Source organism: Halyomorpha halys, unplaced genomic scaffold (assembly GCF_000696795.3).
Source record: "Halyomorpha halys isolate HHAL.00 unplaced genomic scaffold, Hhal_1.1 Scaffold1284.1, whole genome shotgun sequence".
In the NCBI taxonomy this organism is placed as follows: domain Eukaryota; kingdom Metazoa; phylum Arthropoda; class Insecta; order Hemiptera; family Pentatomidae; genus Halyomorpha; species Halyomorpha halys.
The window spans coordinates 170,313-190,543 of record NW_027115145.1 but is presented as its reverse complement, the minus strand read 5'-3'; the positions used below and the strand labels follow the sequence as shown (position 1 = coordinate 190,543).

The following is a 20,231-nucleotide window of genomic DNA, read 5'->3' as shown; positions in this document are numbered from 1 at the left end:
AAAAAGATAGGAAATTTTATTGTGGGACTTCAAGCCAAGATGTAGGGTGGGAATAGTGTATCTTAAAGATTTTTGAATTTTATCGGAAAGAATGGGGATATACGGAAGCGACCTGTACTGAAAAAGTGGTGGAGTGGGTTGAGAAGAGTTGAGGACAGGAGGGATTGGAGTAACACGGTTAATGTAAGAATCGAGTAGTTTGTTAGTAATAAAAAATAATTTAAACAAAAATCAATTTTATGCAAGTAGTATGTACTATACAGTTATATGCTAATCAATAAATAAAAAAAGGATTATTATAAAAGTCTATGTCTAGTAAAACAATAATTGAAAAAAAATCCATTAAAGACAAATATGCCATATATGTTACGGCTCCGGCACTATATGTGCCTATCCTTGCACTGTATATGCTATGGCCCCGGCACACAGTGTGCCAATCCTTGTACTGTATATGCTACAGCCCTGACAGTCAACGTGTTAAACAAGAATACAATATTAAAATCTAATAAGGCAGAAAGGCAGAACTTAGAACGTTAGAACTTAGAAGGTAGAACTTAGAACTTAGGACAATCATAGGTTGTGGAAGCTAGGACAACACTAAACATGGTTTTGGATAATCCTTGGTGAAAGAGAGGTAATAGAGCTCTTCACATTACTCCCAAGGTAAAATAGAAAAGAAAACTTGATGGCACATCATCTAACATGTCCCCTAGCCATAACAGCTTAACAACTATGTGTTAGTATTAATCTTATGAAAACATTTGAAAATATAATTTAAAAGATTGATTGCATTATAAATATATTATAGATTGCTTTCCTGCCATGAGTAAAATTCAGTAAAACTGCCTCCAACCATCTATTGACAAGGATTGAAAAGGCTTTAGATAAAAAAGAAACCAAAACAGGTATCTTTTTGAAAAATTAAAATTCCTTTAAAGTTTCATTTACTGCTCCGTAGCCTGATCTAACCCATAATCCAACATTTTAATGGCCTACTCGTCATGAATTTGATGAAGACTAACATAAAAAAACTAAGCTTCAACCATTACTTTAACCACTTTTTTTTAATTTTTAGATTTTTCTAATCAGCTCAAATTTTATTAATTTTTACACTATAAATATCCTAAATTTTGTTTAAGAATATATATCATTTCTTAGAATTAAAAAACTTTCTTTTTCCAATCATAATTTTTCAAAATTTCTGTGAGTGATTAATGTATAAGGTAGTAAGATTGAGATTCAAGAAATAAACCAATATGAATTACATGAAAAAACATCATGCAGCTGTAAAAAAAAATTATTAGACATACGATTTTCATGTAATTGTCTAAATATCTTTTGTTTATTTCATGGGCTTGAAGTTGTAAAAACCAGTTGCATAAAAAAAAAAATTAATAAACATGAAAAAATATTATAAAAAATGAAATAATCAAACAAAACGAAAATAATATATATTAGATGATTATTAATTTAACAAATTTAATTCTACTTCTTCTCTTTACTATAAAAAAAAAAAAATATTAGTTTTCATATTATAGTAATTTTGAAAAATAATTGTTTTTTTTTTTCATTTTGCTGGAAAGATTTTTTAATGGAAATAATGTACAAGAAATAAGGCAATTCGGGGTATTTAACTGTACTTTCTACTGTATTTTAAAGGAATTTTCACTGGATATAAACCCAATTCCATATAAATACTAGTAATTTCTAACACCTCATACAGAGATTTATCTAAAGAAGAGAACATGAAGAGCAACCTGTTATTGATGAAATGAACTAGGGAACTCTCAGTCAGGATCAATAATGTGCTGGGGAAAACACTAGCACTCTTAGCACATTTCTTTCCTCATGTTATATTGTCCAATATTGACCACTCATTCTTGTTTTTGTAATGTAAATTAGAGGTGAGCCTTGTATCAAGAATTCCAGTTAATTCAATTATTAATTTTTTTTTCTCCATTATCATTAACTAGTCTTAGCTTTAGCAAGAGGCTATACACTTATAACTAGTTTTCATAGTTTTAAATAGGCATGTGTCAATACAGTACTATATAGATGGTAGTTTCAATATATTTTGAATTTGCTGATAACTGCTTATTTAAAATAAAAAAGTTTTTAAATGGTTTACAAAAAAATAAATTATTTCATGATAAATAGCTCCTAAACATGTAAGTATAAATATTGAATAAGAAATGTATATGAAAATATAGTCTAGTCAAATCAATCTATTGACTAAACTTTTTTTTTTTATCTTAGCTAATCCTAACACTTGTCAGTTTATTTTAGTAACAGACTTGTTAAAAACTTTTCTGATCAAATAATTACTTGCCATGTATAGTGTCCAGTATGTCACAAGACCAGGGTCTATATGACCGTGGAGCAACAGTCATACATGTACGCCCTTGGAATAATAACATCACATGGGAAGAAGGCCCGTTCAACTATACAACATATTTAGGCATAAGTAAGTTTGATAAATTCAAATTGGGAATAAATAAATGAATGCTAAAATAAAAGAAAATATTAATGATTTTTTTTTTTTAATATTACAGAATATGATTTTTTTTAATACTTCAAAAAGTCCGTTATGTAAAAGTTAATTTTAAAAAAAGTTTAGCACTCCAGAAAAAAGTTTCTTGTCTTACTACACATTGTGAAAAACTATTTTTAAAATAATGATTTTTTTTTATGTCAATACAATGATTATTGTAATATTCAACAAATGTAAATATAACTGACTATCAATAACCTTTAAGATTCGAGTTCTTTCATAACACAATTTTTTCCTGATCCCTTCAGATAACCTTAATTAGTTCAAAAAAAATATATTTAAAAAACCAGCAAGATAAATGAAAAATAATTACAGAAAAAGTTTTTCTCTTCAACCTAAGGAGATAAATTATTTATCTCAACAATTAGAAAATGTGGTTTCATCGACATCCTTTAAAACATTACCTCTGTTACTAAAATATTTTACTCTAGTACCATTAAATCAAAGGTGACAAATGGATTAAGGGTTACAATAAGTTTGATAAAAAAAAAATATACAGAAACTTTTGATTCAGAATATAGTTTCCTACTAAAAGAAAACTTTGTGGTGACCTTATGTATGTTTCCAGGCCTTTTAAGATTATTTGTGACTATTGATCCAATAATTTCAGTAAGTAAAGAAAAAATTGAATACTTTAAAATGTAAAAAAATTATAAGATAGCAGAAAATTGTCTATCATGTAAATAAATACTCCCATTAGACTTACTATAATTAGCTTTAGCTCAAATCAAAACATAAGCCAACCTTATTGTTGTGCCCATGAATATATGCCAGTAGTTATTGGAAAACATTGTAGATATTAAGTAGACAAAATGTGTACCAACAAATTTGTAAATATTTTAGGCAAAAAACTTCATTAAAAAGTGTTAGAATAGCTAAATAAACAGTTGTAGACATATTTTCTTCATTGCATAGATAATAGAATAGTACTGCATGTTGAAGAATGCTTTGAAACAAGATAACAGAATGAATAACATCACCTTGAAGTGGTGTCAATTGAATCCAGGCTCAAATTTCATGGAGGACCCATGGCATGAACCTTCCCTCTTTGGCCAGGATTGGTTTGTTACCTGCAGGATAACCTATACTTTCTACCCTAGTTGGAGTACATGAACTGTAATATAGGCTGTTACAACCAACAAATAATGATTATAAACAAATAATAAGGTTGATTAGCTCCTTCAATCATAGACTTAAAAAAACGAGTGATAACTATAGAAAGTGTGGACTGATTGGCATAATTAGAAAAAAATAAATATTAAAAATACAATAAATAAAACTTTGAAGGAGGATTTTCAAATAATGGACAATTTTTATTTTCCATTTGAATATAATGATTTCAAAGGATCAATATACATAAATACGGGTTACAATATAATCTTAGGAACATTTCTTTCTAACAAACATGATGAATTAATTATATCAAAATGTTTTATTATTGTTCTGCTTACATTAAGCACTTTAATTCTTATTGTCTTGACTATCCCAGAGCAACATTTTTATATTAAAATTCATCTTAACTTTATTTTCATTCATCTCTTAGAAAAATTGTTGTGCAGTATTCAGATCTTAATTAAAAGCTTACAAAAATTATTTCAATTACTTTTGTATCAAGTTAGAACAGGTTGTAGAATATATCAAAGTACATTTAGGGGGAAAAATCAATATAATCATGGACAAATAAAAACATAAAACAAAGAAATGTTAATGTCTTCCAGGTCTTTGAAATATGTGAAAATCCTGAAGTTCTAAATTTGATTTTGGCCACAACTTGTCCTACTTATGTCACTCTTATTCCTTTCACACAAGCAGGCCAAAAAGGAAAAATAACAGGTTTGTACATTTTACTTGTGGACACACCATTATGGGTATGTTTATGGCGTCATTTTGGCTACAAACTTTTAAAATTATAATTTTATTAATGAATTTTGCATTCAAGTTTTGCTTAACAGTGGTTTTAGCTAAGAGCTACTAAAAGAAAATTCATTTTAATTTTTTCAGAAGTACGATCTTTTTTAAAAATTGGGACCTGAAAATTACAGTTAGTTGGTAATCACTCTGAAATAAAATGTATGGTAACAAAGAAATAAATGTTCGATTTTTTGTTCATATACTTCCATCGGCTGTCTCTGAGATGACAGGATTTGAAAATGGGTTATCAGGGCTGGAACGGATTTCCAAATTTGAAAGCATGATCTAATCAGGCTTATTTGGGATATGATTTTATGAGAACTCAAAGAATTAATGCTTCAAAAAAAGGAGATTCTGATGAGATGAAGAGGTAAAAATGAAAATCGAAAAAACTACTGATAACATAAGGAGATAAAAAATCATTTAAACATAGTATAGCAGAGGACAAGAATATCATTGATAATCCCCAAGACAAATCTCAGAAAAGAATTCAACTGTTTCTGTCCTTTGTGGTGTATTTAATTCAGGAATTGTAAATATAAATTTCTGCATAAAATAAAAATTATTTGATACAATACTAATTCTTGTTTTTTTATATGTGATTTGCTTTAATATGGAACTTCTTGCTAATGGTATTATTCAACATGATTAATAATATTTGTCTTGATTCTGATACAAAATGAAAAATTGACAAATCAGTGCCTGATGTAGTGTAGAATGCCTTATTTCCATTAAAGCTTCATAAACATAGTATGTGTATATTTTTTGACCTCATTTAGTCAATCTATTTTATGATGTTTATTCGTGTACTTTTTACTGTAATCATAGCAATTTATCAGCAGTCTGTATACCGGCAGAAACAATTTTTTTATTAACAATCAATCGAAGCTGTACTGCTGACTGCTGCTGCACTGCCATCTGTTTGTAAATAATCAAAGCTTGCTACACCCCAAAATTCAAAGGCTTTTTATAATATATCCTTTATAAAATATTATAATATTCCTTGAAGCCTCATGAAAAAATTTTACTTTCTGAATGTGATGCTAAGATATCAGCAGCTTCTGACATTTAGCTGATAGATTTTCGCTGTGTCTGCCAATGAAAGAAGCACCAAAGACCTGGCACAATTTTTATTATTGCTGAGCATAAGTTGATATAAAAGCTGAGAAAAACAAAGGCTGCAATTTTTTAATTGGTTTTTGGGTTTAGGAACAATTGTTACGTCGATGTCCATTGCTGCATTGAAGAAACTACATTAAGAGACATATTCCATGGATTATTTACAAACAGATCAGGTTCAAAACTGTAGATTATTATTTTCATTTTTCACCTATAATATCTGAAAGGTCAAACAAAACTTTTTACCTCAAACAGAATGATTTACTTTCAGTTAGCCTTGGATGGTGTGAAAACTGGAGGCCACCTCAACATTTGATTTTTCAACTAGCCAATGCCTGTTTTTTTCTTTCGTATGCAGTGCCTTCTACCAAAAAGGGGATCTTGTTTATGCATGCAGCTCTTGTTTTAGGTAAATATGATTTATGTGATTATGATATATGATTTAATAGGAAAAAACAATAGAATAAGGGGTATGTTAATGTCAGTTTCATTAACAAAATTCAAATAATATGCTAGATATTATTATATAGTAAACTCTTATTAAATTACAACTGTTAGGATACAAATCATTATGTTAATCATACATTAATTTTTTTTTAATTATGAATTATTTACTAAAAGAGAGAATGAAGAAATTTGTCTAAATTTACAAATAACACAATTTCAGTCATAATCATTCCACATTTTGTCAATTGTACTACTAGAAATCTCATGATCAGTTTTGCCAAATCAGTGAAATCCATGAACTAAAATTTTTAAATTTATGGAAATACTATTTTCTAATATAATAATATATAATATATCTAAAAATACTATACTATTTTCGGGCTTAGGAGGCTAGGAGCTTAGGCTTTTCTAACGGATAGGAATTATTTACAGTTTCTTGGCACCAGATCGATAATCTATTGTATAAAATGGAGGTGATTTTTAGTAGGCTGTTAGTCAAAGCAATACATCTATAATTTTCTGGGTTATTCAAATTGCCTTTTTTTATGCACCATTACAGATATAACATTGGTCCATGATTTAGGAAATTTTTCAGCTTTCAATATTTTATTAAATAGCACTTCTATATACAAAAGCCATTTATCAGGCAAATTTTTAATGAAATCACACGTTATTTTATTGACACCGGGAGATTTACCTGGTTTACATTTTTTAAGAGAGTGGTCAATTTCACCTAAAAACCTATAGAGGTAGGCCTAAAAAAGGCAAAAGGGTATACTTCGAGGGGAGTATTGTTGAAGAAGTACCTTAATATAAATACCTTGGTATAGCTTTTAGTTCATCAGGACTCTTTAACCGTGCGATGAGGAAAATAGTATCGAAAAGCAGCTCAAGCATCAGGGCAGTACTAAATACCTGCGCGAAGGCAAAAATAATCCTGTAGGATGCCAGGCAAAAGCTTTACTAGTCAATTATGTTGAGTTGTATCCTATATGCTGCACCTATTTGGGCCTTGAAGCACATAGAGGAATTGGAAAATTTACAAGTGAGATACTACAAACGACTACTGTGTTTGCAACGGAACTCCCCACACTTTATGGTAAGACTAGAAGTGGCCCCCATTCCTGTAGGATATCACTTTTTAAAGCAAACTTTGGCCTGATTACTAAAAATTCTTAAAATGAGTTGTAATCGCTTTGTCAAACAATGTTATTTAAAACTACTGCAGCTCGACAGCAACAACTGTTTGAGTTTGCAATATAATTGGGAAACACAGATAAGAAAACTATTGGAGAGCTTCGGAATGTTTGACCCGATACTATTCAATGATCCGGTAAGTATCAAAATTAGAATGGGAGAGATCTTGGATAGATACAGGAAATTTGTCATGGATAAAAACCTGTTATTACAAAAATCGATTTACAACTCGTGGTACAGTAGGGTCTTCATTAAAACGGACTCTCCTCAAAGCTACCTTAAAATCAGCTTCCCCATAGCTCACCTTAGAATAATTGCCCAACTGCGGCTCTCTGGTAAATATGCAATTACTCTAAGTGTCTATCCACACAAAGATATTTTGGACCCACAGAAGCTTGTGAACACAAGGGTCCAGCTTGTGATGGAACGGCACTAGAGGATTGTTTCCATTTTTTAATAAACTGCCCTGCGTACCATGAGAACCGAATCTGATTCATGCCGAAGCTAAACTGCATTAACCAAAACCAATCGTATGAACTTTTGTATGTTCCCTCACAATCAGATCTTAAACTTCTTTTTATATATGTGATGCAAAGCCTTATACTTAGAGCAGAACACCCACAATAAGATGTGTAGTTTTTGTTTCTTTTATTTCATTAAGTAAGTAATGTCGTTTTTGTCTTGTTTTTAAGTATGTAATATTAAGTATAAGTAGTAATGTTCAGTAAATAATAAATTATTATTATTTGTTTAGGTTTCTTCATTTTCTCTGCATGGGCATGGATTATTGTTTGTGCACCAGACATATTCTTTTGGAACTCCTGCTACACCATCATCAATTTATTCCAGTTGATATTCTTACTTTATAGGATGAGGCCAGTTAAGTTTGATCCAGAATTAGAAGAAGCCTATCATACACTTTTTGTACCATTTAAGGTAGACCGATAAAAATTTTAAAGATTGTAAATATACTAATTAATTGCTGTTTTAATAGATTTATTTGATATAAAAATAGTTTTTAATAGTTACATATTATCAAACAATGAATTATGTGATAATATATATGCAAGATAAGGAGATATATCATTTGCAGAATAATATGGTACTTTGAGCTTTCTTAAACACACTAAGAATTTATATACATAATTACAAAATCAATACATTTAATTTAAAAAAACAATTATGAACTAATTCAAATTCTACATTAAATTCAAATAACCTGATTTCAACTTCTTGCTATGCAAAGCTGATGAAATTTACCAAAATTATAATTTTTGTATATTTGAGGTGTTCCCATAATTAATAATTTCCATTTCTTGATAGTTATTTTATAATCAATATCATAGTTTTTCTGAAACTCTTCTCTTTAAGAAATTATATAGGCTTTACATAATAATTTATAAGTGCAATTTATATGACTCATATTGGGAAAAAGATTCCAGAGTTGGTTTAGAACGTTGGGGGTTTGAATGCCACCTAGGTTATTCAATATTTATTTTGTGGAAATGAATATTGATATTCCCACTCTGGGGCTGTATAGGTCTTCAGTGGAAGGCTTGAGGCAAAAAAAAAAAGTAAAAAATAAAAATATAATAATAATTTAGAGCACATTTTACAATTATTTGGGGGATTATTTAAATTAAATTTTTTAAATATTTTACTATTGTAGAACATTATTTGGTTATGTTTCAGGTCACCAGAATCCAGTTCAAAAAACTCATAAACAATGATATGGCTCAAATAATGTCACTACATGCAGGTGAAGCTTATGCATTACAAAATTTAACGAGAACAGACAGGCTCGGGTTACTTTTGTCTGGAAAATTGAATGTTCTTTGTGATGGTCATTTCCTTCATCCAATTTTAGCTTGTGAATTCCTAGACTCACCCGAATTTGAAAGTAGAGCAAATATGGATGATAAATTCAAGGTACATAATTATCTCTTATTCTCATTAGTAAAAGAGGAAGAGTTTGGAATAATTAAGCAGTCTTGCAAATGCTAGGTAGTATTTAAGAAAGAAACTTACAGTTAATCAAAAACCTAAATATAAGTAATTAATAATAAATATATGTTTATTCAATTATTCATAACATTGTTGTATTTTTGTTATGATAAAAATAAATTTTAATTTAAGGTTGAATGTTAAAGGAGGAAAATTAATAATTTTGAACAAAACAGAATTTAGAAAAAAAAGGAGAAGAATATAGTCCTTAATTTAGACCCAATTGTTACAATCTCATAAAAAGATGCTACTCCAGTTGATGCTAAAAGATTTTTTCAACTTATAGACTTTGTTGTGGAATTTAGGGAGGGTTTTATAAACAAAGACAACGAGAGTATGTTTTCACAAATAGATGCCACGACCGATTGTTCTAGCCCCAAGGGATGCGAAGCTATCCCATGCTAGAGTAGTGTCACCATCTACCATTGTATTTCACAAGCCAAATAATAAAACTTATTTTCTATGACAATTTCCTTCCTAAAATATGTTTTATTACTTCCTTTTATTTATTACTTTGCTTATTTTTATTTATACATTTTTTTTTTTTTACTATTTATTGCATACACCCTAATTAAACCTACACTAATTTCAATGTTTACTAACACTTCTAGTCCTAGGTTCAAACATCCCCAACCGGTCTTCTGTTCTTTTTTTGATGACCCGGACCTCTTCCTTTTCGACTGCATCCAGATTCTTCATAGTCAGGATTATAGTATTCGCCAAAATTCCCTCTAATGTCATTATGAACATTTGGTCCAACAGGAGGTTTAGCAATATTTGTTGTACCACCAAATCCCTTTTTATTTCTGGGTCTCTTCTTCTTCTTAGCTCCGGTATATTTTTCAATTTTTGCTTCACAATCCATATTATTTTCACCAATGTCCCAATCAGAGTCATGTGTATTTAATCTAAGGTGTTCTTCATCTTCCGTGTAGAAATCTTCTATAAAATGTTTTTTCATCTTCCGGTCAAGTTTTTCTTTATCTCTGAAATGAAGTCCTGGGTCACCAATTAAAGTCTTTAGTTCTTGTAACCTTTCAGCAGGTTTCTCTTTCTGCTTCTTCTTTTTGTCTTGGCGCTTCTTAGCTTTTCCTTCAATGTTTACCAATATTTCAACACTTTCATTATCATTGATGTTTGTTGTTGATCAGATGTCATTTGTACGCTTTGTGTAGGAACTTTATCTTCGAAGTGTTCATCACTATCTTCGATTCTTCCTTCCTGGAAAAGGATAACTTTACTTTACTTTTCAAATTCTTTTGTTTCATCAGATCCTTCCTCCACCAGACACTTATTATCTCTGGTAATTGTGCATAAGCCAAATTCTTTAGCCAATAATGCTCTATGCTGTCTCCTTGGTTGAGGCTTTTGAGTATCCGAGGGTCCATTTCTCCTGCATTGTCTATTATTTTCTTTGTTAAACCAGCATTCATTTTTTAGGTGACCTGTTTTTTTTTTACAAATATAGCAGGCTTTTAGACAAAATTTTGACCTTTTACGATGTATCTTTAATGCTTGTTCATTCCTTACAAATGACGAAAGCATTTGCCTTATCTCACCAAATTTAGGATTCCTATTTACCAAAATAGTGATGACATTAGGATCATAAGATGGTGGTAAGTCTTCAATTATATGTCTTATTAATTCTCTATCTGTTAGGGATTTACTCAGTTGAGCTATCTCCAGAACTAAACATTGAAACCTTATAAGATATTCATCCAATGTTTCACCTCTGTTTTTCCTGATTTTGGTAAGGTCGAACATCAAATCCATCACTTTTTTTATGAGAATGCCCTCAAACCTTTCTCTTAATTTTTCCCAAACCCTTTTCGCACTTTTTTCACATCTAATCAACAGCAATATATCATCACTGACTGTTAAAATAATAATAGAGAGTACCTTTTTGTTTGGTTTTTTCCAAGCTGTGTTTTCTTCAGTCAGCGGATCTTTTTCTTTAATATCTTCCTATAAGTCCTTTGCTTTTAAGTACGCTTCAATTTTAATAAATCAGATCCCGTAATTTTCTGCAGTGAGTCTTTCGTTGTTGAATAATGTGGCTTCCATGTCCTTTGTGTTTTGATTTTGCCGGTTATTCCTAAATAAAATCACAAACCTTACGTATCTGTTGTTATAGGTAAATTACTCTTGTCACTTAACCCTTTATGCACTAAACCACACTCTGCTACCAAATTGTTGTGGAATTTAGGGAGGGTTTTATAAACAAAGACCATGAGAGTGTATTTTCACTAATGGATGCCACGACTGACTGTTGTAGCCCCAAGGGATGCAAAGCAATTCCATGCTAGAGCAGTGTCGCCAACTACTGTTTTATTTTACAATTAATTTTAGTGAAGATTTAAAAAAAAATGTTTAGGTTTTGTTTTAGTATTTGTATATTTTCAAATCAAGTATAATATTATATACTAACACAATATACATATTTACAACTATTTTAAATAAATTAAAATTTTATTTTTAATCGTAAGAAAAACAAAACTAGATATAAATTTTTAAGTCTGCACCCCTAAGTGCTGGCCTAATGGCCTATTAAGTGAATCTGCCCTTATTCTTAGTACTGCTTAAGTTATAAAATAACGAAACTGAATAAAATTTGTGTAACTAGGTTTCAAGTAATTAAATATTGACTGGATTTTATGCTACTTTAATTAGACTTGTTTTCATCTTCTCGTAATAAACATTATATAATAATGAATAATCAGTTTTAACAATAAAAAATTTTTATAGATCCATGAAATCCAAAAGAATAATATAATATTAAAAAAGAATGATTTTATTTAATTTTGAATATTTTAGATTCATTAGCATTAGTAATTTTTTTTAATTTATGATTTAATTACTATTATTATAAATATAACTTATTATTCATCAACTAATCATACTTTCATGATTTATTTTATAGGTGTCGATTGTAGCTGCTACCTCATGTAGGTACTTATACTGGCAGAGGACATCACTTGAATACCTGTTTGCTAAAGAAACATATCTCGCCACAGTCATGTCCACCTTAATTGCCAGAGACATAACTACGAAACTGTATGCTATGAATAATAAGGTGAATTTTCATCTCTTTAAGATAGTCATTACAATAAAGTAGAAGTACCAGTACTTTTAAAAGAAGTCTCATTCAACTTATTTCTCATTCACATCAATTACAATAGAATTCTGATTGCATTTACATAATTGAAAGTACTATTTCATACTGATTGCTAGGAAGGGAATGATAGGTTTAGGTTATAATGGGATGGATTAATTAATTTATCTAAAACAAAAATTAATAAAAATTGCAGAATGTCATGCTAAAAAGTTTTAAGTTCTAATTTCCAAAAAAAAAGAATACTAGTTTTTTTAATGCTTTATTAAAAGCATAAAATGATTTGTAATGTCATTATTAAATATACATTTATTCTTTTGGCTATTTTTTATTACTGACTGGTTACAACAGATTGTTACAGAGAAAGGTTACCACCTTGACATAAGATTACCAAGTATAACTTCATCATTGGCTTCTGGTGACCACAAAAATCCATCCTTCAAAGCTATAGTGAAACATAAGGCAATATTATATGGAGGATGTCAAAATTCAAATGAAAATGGTAATTTGTTTAGTTAATTAATTAAAATGTTATTTTTTAAAATTATGTTCTTAGTTAATATTTTAGATGTATCTTTCACTAAAACTTATAAATATAGTATAAGTTAATATTATGTTATGAATTGTATATATATTTTTTCTATTGTCTCTTGAATAGATAATATTAAGACTTAAGAACTTAAAGAAATAAAATTTATAACAAACAATACATATTAAATTGAGATGTATATTATAATTAACGATTATATTATATGCTACAAACAATTTTTCGAAATGATATCAATAAATGTTTATCAAAATGGGTACAAATAATTGTTTCTTTGATTTTTCAATTTTTCTGTCCTGCAGTAACCTTACATTATAAATATTATTTTTAAAGGTATCATCTATAAAAATATTGCACATTTTATTCATATCACAATCATATTACATTTTATTCATGCAATACCAGGTTGATACAAATTTCTTTGTGCTCCAATTCATTCCATACATTAAAAATCTTCTTTTCAATTCCTATTTGACTCTGATATAAACAATGTTTATATCATTGTTTACTGGGATTAAGCCTTTATTGAATTATCTATACTAACTGTTTTCGTCTTTCATTTCATTGCATAAATTTCACCAAAAAAAATTTGTATTCATAGTCTTCTAATTCACTTAAGAAAAAAAGGATTTAGTGCAAAGGTAGCAATTGAGGAAATGTTTGCAGTGAAAAGTAAAAACCTGATTTGTCATTATACAACAGCATTTTAGCTCAGATGTTCCAATTGTGAGTACCACAGCCTTAATGATAAACTTTGTGTTTTGTGGAATTATAATTAGTAACAAGAAAGAATGTTTTGCACTTTGAGCTGGTTCTAAATGTCAGAGCTATTGACAATGAGTATTTCTGTGAACAACTCGAAAGAGTATTTGCAGTTTTAAAAAAGAATTACACAGCTTTGGGCAATTGGAATAAAGTTATATTTTAGCTATACAATGCTCCTACTCATCCTCCACTATTTATCAAAGAAAAAATCTTAGAAATGTAGGGTGTTAGCATCATTCAGCACCCTCCTCACAGCTTAGATATTGCACCATTGAACTATGGCCTCTTTTGGCAATAGCTCATTTTTTGAAAGGCTGGCTAATTGAAAACAACCAGGGTGCCAAATCAAAATAAGAAGAGTCTATTGTCTCTAAAACCAAGGACAGATATCATCACCAAATTCAACTCATGGCAGAAAGATGGGTTAAACATTGGCAATGACGGACTATATTTTTACAAAGTAATTTGAAACTTGAATTTAAATAAAACTTATTTTATGCACAAATACTTTTGTAAATACCTAGTGATTATGACACAACACACTCATTTCACCCTCTTAGATTAAATTTAATACCAGTGTTGAAATAATGGAATTGATTTCTAGAACTGACAACCAAAATCACTTGTCTAGCCAACATAGACAGAGAATGGAAAGCAATTCTTTAATTGATACAATACAGATTTAAAAATCTCTGCTCACTGTAACAACTTTGTATTGCATATATGTGTATAGGAGTAAGTTAACTTAGTGAAATAGAGTATAGAGAGTGCTTGCTTCTTCAGTTCTAAAATGATAATGAGTATGAGCCAGGGAATAAATCTGATGGTTGAAAACTTAGTACTGACCGCAATGTATTCCAATAACACCTTAATATGTATTTCCACCTATAATTTTTATTCTATCCAGGTATTTACTATTAGGTAAGCATTGAACTCCTGACTACCAAATCGAGGATTAAGCCATAATAATCTTTCCTCAAATGATAAACATGTTTTGTACTGCTCAACATCTTAAAGACAGATAAAAGTATAAATTTAATATATATACATATACATAACATTTTCACTATTCCAAAAATAAATATACGATTTGCTAATGTCGTAAACAATTTTCTATTGTGATTGATTACTTATTATAAACGAATGGAATATGGTCCGGGTGCGGTCAAAAAAACTCAAATAGTATAATCATTTACTATTTGAGTTTTTTTGACCGCACCCGGACCATATTCCATTCATCTATACACACGGTCAATCAATAATCTTCCATTATTATAAACGATTTTAGTTCCAGTCATACCCTAAACATATACATTCTTTCCCTACAATTGTTGAACTTATACATCTAATATTAGATCCGACAAGAAAACTTATACATGCAGTTTACATATCCCTAAGCAGAATACATGAGGCATAGTGATATTTATTTTCCTTATAGTTTGGAACTCTGTACTAATTAATTTTTTAAGTTTTATTATCTATTTCCACATAATAAATAAGTACAGTAATAAATGCATTGTATTGAATGTATGATTTAATACAAAAAGTGGACAAATAATTGTAGCTTGGTCTGGCAGAACCACCTGTTGCATTATGGGATGTATACAATATGTTGTAATGTAAATTAATATATTTTGAACTATGGATATGAATAATAATATATTTTTTTCTCGTGGTTTTTATTTGGCTTTCTACAACACATACCCTTTAGGAGATATTTTGGTATGTACTAATGCTGCTCCGTACTATAGCTTATACAACCACCACATCAAGCACTGCTACATTTCAAATAAGCATTTAAGAATGGCACTGCCTGATTTCACCATCATTGTTTTGTTTTTTTATTTCTCACAATAGTGATAGTCCACAATTTAAAACGCTAAATACAAAATATGGACTATACAGGACATATATTTGATGTAAATCTTGAACTTTAAATTTTAAAAAAAGTTATGACTGATTAGTTCTATTTTATACAAGGTTCAATGGATCGATTATATACAATAATCCAATCATTAGGTGTTATTATTAACTTATTACACTTTTTATTACATTATTAATTACACATTTCAAGTTCAGACTAATAATTAAATATTATATCAAGGTTTTCATTTTTCTTATTGAAAACTAGATTTGAATTAATAAAAGGTAATGGATGTGCTCCAAACAATAGTGTTGAGCATCAGTCAGAAGTATAATGTATTAAATAATAAACAAGTTTGTTGTTTTTTATTATCGCAGTGGTTTTAGATAGATTTTATAAGCCAGGAGTGATACCAGTGCTAGAGCAATCTATCAATATTCTACTCTTGATGCTCTCGGCATAAAGTAATGAAACAAAGCTTGATCAAACCATTGGATGATACAAAAAAAAACTTTTTATTTTGTTAATTACAATTTAACTCGGTACCTATCCTAAAAAAATATTATTTGGAATATGTATAGGTATTAATAAGTGTCATTTATTAGATGGTAAATTGCACTAATAAACACTGGTCCAAATATTGTTCGGAGGGTCTTGCATTCAAATTTGAACAGATTTTGTCATTGTTCAGGTTTTCATTCCATATATAAATAAGGATTGGGTGAATCTGAGTTGTATACAAAATTATGTTTGTCTCTCCTGTTACCACCCTGCTTGCTAGATGTTGCCTCAGCCCACAGTAACATTAGACTGCAGACCATATACTTTTTCTGGTTTCTGCTTTGATGGTGTTGCTACATGTGACCCAGGATTGAAGATAGGTGAATTCTATAACTAACTCAAAGAGTCATTGTCCAAACCACGACTGAGAGATTGCACACCATTGCCTTAGAAATTCAAGCTGAGATGATCATTCCTGGTAAGGTGATAACCTACTTAGGGGTGAGGTTTGGAAGGAAGGATCAGCCCAATAGATAAAAGGAGAGATTGGTAGAAAACACAATTCAGGAAAAGCCACTAAAAATAGGAACCACGCGAAGAAGGTGGCAGCATGTCATTGAAGTTACTGTTGAATCGATTTACTGTATTCTATAATAAAATAAAACCCCTTATAGCTGAAAGGTTTAGAGGAAAATAGAAAAAACTATATCTTGCAAATGTGGTGGTATCTTTTGAGTTATTTACATTAGTTTAGTGTTGTTCTATTCTATTGTTTAAGTCCCCCAATATAATACATGTTTGGGCATTTTGTGCACTTTATTTTATATATCTTTTAGTTTTAAATTTCTATTCTGTCCTTCCTGTTCATTAAATCTCAGTTCACTGTCATTGTAAAAGCTAAATTTAACATTCAGATGGTTATATTTTTTAAAAGATCTTTTTATTTCATCAGTAAAAATTATAATATACTTTTATTTGTGGAGAATATTTTTCCTTTATTTTTATTAGATCATTGATTGACAATCTGTCTTTATATTTTTCCTTAGTTTTTATTCTGTATTTTTTTGTATTATAAGTAATTAATAAATGTGGGAGTGGGTAGCTTATTGGTAAGGCACTATACTACTAACTATAATAACTATACTCAACTATAAGGACTCAGGTTTGAATCTGACTGTAGCAGATAATTTCTATTTCACTGTAGCCGTGAGTCAACCCTGTGGGTTCAGGAGCCCTCTGCAGTCCACCCAGCCACATAAATTGGTTACCTTTAATTGGGCAAAAATCTGGAAGTCAAGCGTGATTCTGACAAAATCACCTCCTTGCACAAATGTTGGACTAGTAACAGTACTACAAAATACTGCACCTCCAACCCTTCATGGGTTATAGCTGTACAGATTTATTTTTTTATTAGTTATTAATAAATTAATTCTTTATTACATCTTTTCTTTTTAAATTTATTTTTATATATTTCTTCTTTTTGTGAACTTGTTTTGGTGTTATTATCTATCTGATTTTTTTTAATTGAAGAAACATTTATTAAAATTTTAGAATAATTATTTTTTTTTTTTTTCAAAAATTTTTCATCATTTAATATTGGAACTGTTTCAATGAAATCTTTGTTTAATCATAGCAGTGCAGTATTTTTTCCTTGTCCAATATGTTTCAAAATTATTGTTGTGGCGTGATGTTGATACCAAGAAATTATGATAGTATTGTTAATTTATTTTTCTATTGTGAATTTATTTGTTGCATTTTTCAAGGAACTAACTAATTCATAATAATCTTCATTTTCAGTTATAATCAATTAATTTTCTAATTTATTGCTTTATTTATTTAATAATTTATTTTAAAAGCCTAAGCATTACTGATAACTTACTACCCATCATTAATTTGTAGATCTGCTTGTAGTATTTATTATTGAATTTAAAATAGTTGTTTAATTTAGAAAGAAATATTATATGAGATAGGTATTAAAGTTTTTACCCTTTAAATAATTTAACACTGAATTATGAAATATTTCTATTTTTTTTTCAATAATTTCCATTTTGTTCAACCATTATTTGATAGTAACTATTGTAGTTAAATTAAATAACATCTTATCCTGAAATCAGTATTACAATGTATGAATCATCATCACCCTCAATGATTGCAGTAACAGGCAGCAGAGAGAGACTTTTCAAGGAGAAGAAACCAGGCCCAACAATTCCTAATGGCAGAGTACCAGAGATGATGCCACTAAATGAAGTTGTCTGTTCTGATGATCTCGGATCTAGTGTAGAAGTAGAATCATGGCTGGAAACTTCTTCTAAATACCACAGCTGTGAAGTCGTCGACGAATGATTGTGTACAAGAACATATTTTAACATAAATCCATGTGAGATAACTGCACTTAGGGAGTATTGGTGTGTTAGAACGTATGTTTAATTCTAGACTTAGCAGCTGGCATTGAAACTTGTAAAGCTAAGTCTTCTTAGTAAATAATTTATAAAAAAAAAGTTCATGTAATTTAAATTTATAAAACAGTATTAATGGATAACTTTAGGTTGGACACCATTTACAACTATTAAAAGCCGTAATTATCATTATATTTCTATTAAGTTTATATGTTTAATGTAAAATGAAAGCAAACAGCTACACTCATTATAATCTGTTGGACAGTGCCATAAACAGCAGAATAATAGAATTATATCAATTCTGGCATGATCACTAAAGATAAATAAAAAAAAAATAATTAAAAAAAAATTTAAATGAACCTAATCAATATGCTAGAAGTCATATGTATTGTCATGGCTGAGAGCTTGTAAAGACGGCAGTAGGTATTTACTAAGTTTAACGGCGGGGGAATTGATATTAGAAGTGATCGGACAGAGGGGGGTATTAGGTTTGTGGATTTTGGGAAGGCCATAAAAACGGGGGGCAACTGAATTATAAGAGATTAGGTTTCTGTAAGTGGAATAATTAATAAATTTAGAATCTAAGAGATTTTTAAGATGTTATGTATGAACCTAATCAATACCATAAAAATCTTACTTGGCGAAATGCAGTAGGTCTCTTTGTAAAATCCCATTCGGATAGAAAAAAAATTATAAAATTTTGTTAAATAACTTGTCTTTTTTTTCTAGAAATACTAAAGAAACCTGCTATAAAAAAGTGAATATTAAATCAAATGATAAAAATAACTTAGGCCCATTATTGCTAATTAATATATGGAATTACAAGATTACCATAATGACAGTCAAACTGCTAACAGTTTACATAAAAAAATATAACTATGTGTTTAAATAAAAAATACAATACAAACGCTCATACATAAGGGTTAAGATATAACCTCTGATTTTCATCGCTGGTCTAACAGCATCATATACTGTTCTCTCCTATTAAAGTAATAATAATTAAAAGTAATTATTTCAATTAATAGCAACAATTTTTTATTTAACTTATTAACAATTCCAAGTTATTAGTTATTTCAAGCTAATTAATGCAATAAAAATTAAAAATTTTACCACATTAAAAAGTGTGGTGAATATGACAAAGATAAAATAAATCTGGTAGAAATGAAATATATCATTTTACTTCATCATAAGGATTAAGTAATACTTATAAGCGCCCTTACTTAAAAAAAATGTTTATTATTGAAAAATATATAAAAATTACTGAAGTTTGAAAATCTGTGTGCAAAATGCTTGTCCACCAGTTTACCTTATTGGACTCAACTTTTCTTTCCCTATGCAATAAAAATATAAGTTTCAATAATTAAAACACACTTACTTTTTTGTATATACATTTTATTGTATTGAAATTCAGAGAAGACTGACAAATTTGATATATTATATGAAATCTAAAAATGTAATATACAGTTTATTTTTGTTTATATTCATTTCAAGTAAAATTCTGTTGACTAAGATATCAAAAGAATGATAAACAATATGAAATTATACATAATTTTTGTCAGAGATATTTTGAACAATCTTTTGGATAATTGAATTATAAACTTAATCAAGATGTTTTATATACCACTTGTACATATTTAAAATTACATACAAGCATTAACATGACAAATTGAGCAATATAAAAAATATGTTAATTTGTTTATAATTAGTTCAAAGTTATAGCTTTATTTTTAGTGAAATGAGTATTTAAACTATTATATGCTTGGAAAAAAATATTAATACTTTTTGAAAGCAATATGGTCCGGGTGCGGTCAAAAAAA

General features: G+C 29.1%; 1 protein-coding gene across 4 annotated transcripts in view; it reads left to right on the top strand.

Annotated features, from left to right (window-relative positions):
* Nucleotides 1–20,204, top strand: part of LOC106689142 (popeye domain-containing protein 3) — a 45,647-nt gene extending 25,443 nt beyond the window's left edge. Inside the window, exons 1-8 of one of the 4 annotated variants that reach the window (XM_014433955.3) lie at nt 1,791–1,904; nt 2,339–2,464; nt 5,853–5,990; nt 7,980–8,161; nt 8,918–9,154; nt 12,150–12,302; nt 12,693–12,843; nt 18,174–20,199. In XM_014433955.3, coding sequence (XP_014289441.1) covers nt 2,347–2,464; nt 5,853–5,990; nt 7,980–8,161; nt 8,918–9,154; nt 12,150–12,302; nt 12,693–12,843; nt 18,174–18,361 — 1,167 coding nt within the window. In that variant the 5' untranslated portion in view covers nt 1,791–1,904; nt 2,339–2,346 and the 3' untranslated portion in view covers nt 18,362–20,199. The other 3 variants (XM_014433956.2, XM_067052236.1, XM_014433959.2) reach the window with 3 other exon arrangements.
* The last annotated feature ends 27 nt before the right edge of the window (nt 20,205–20,231 follow it).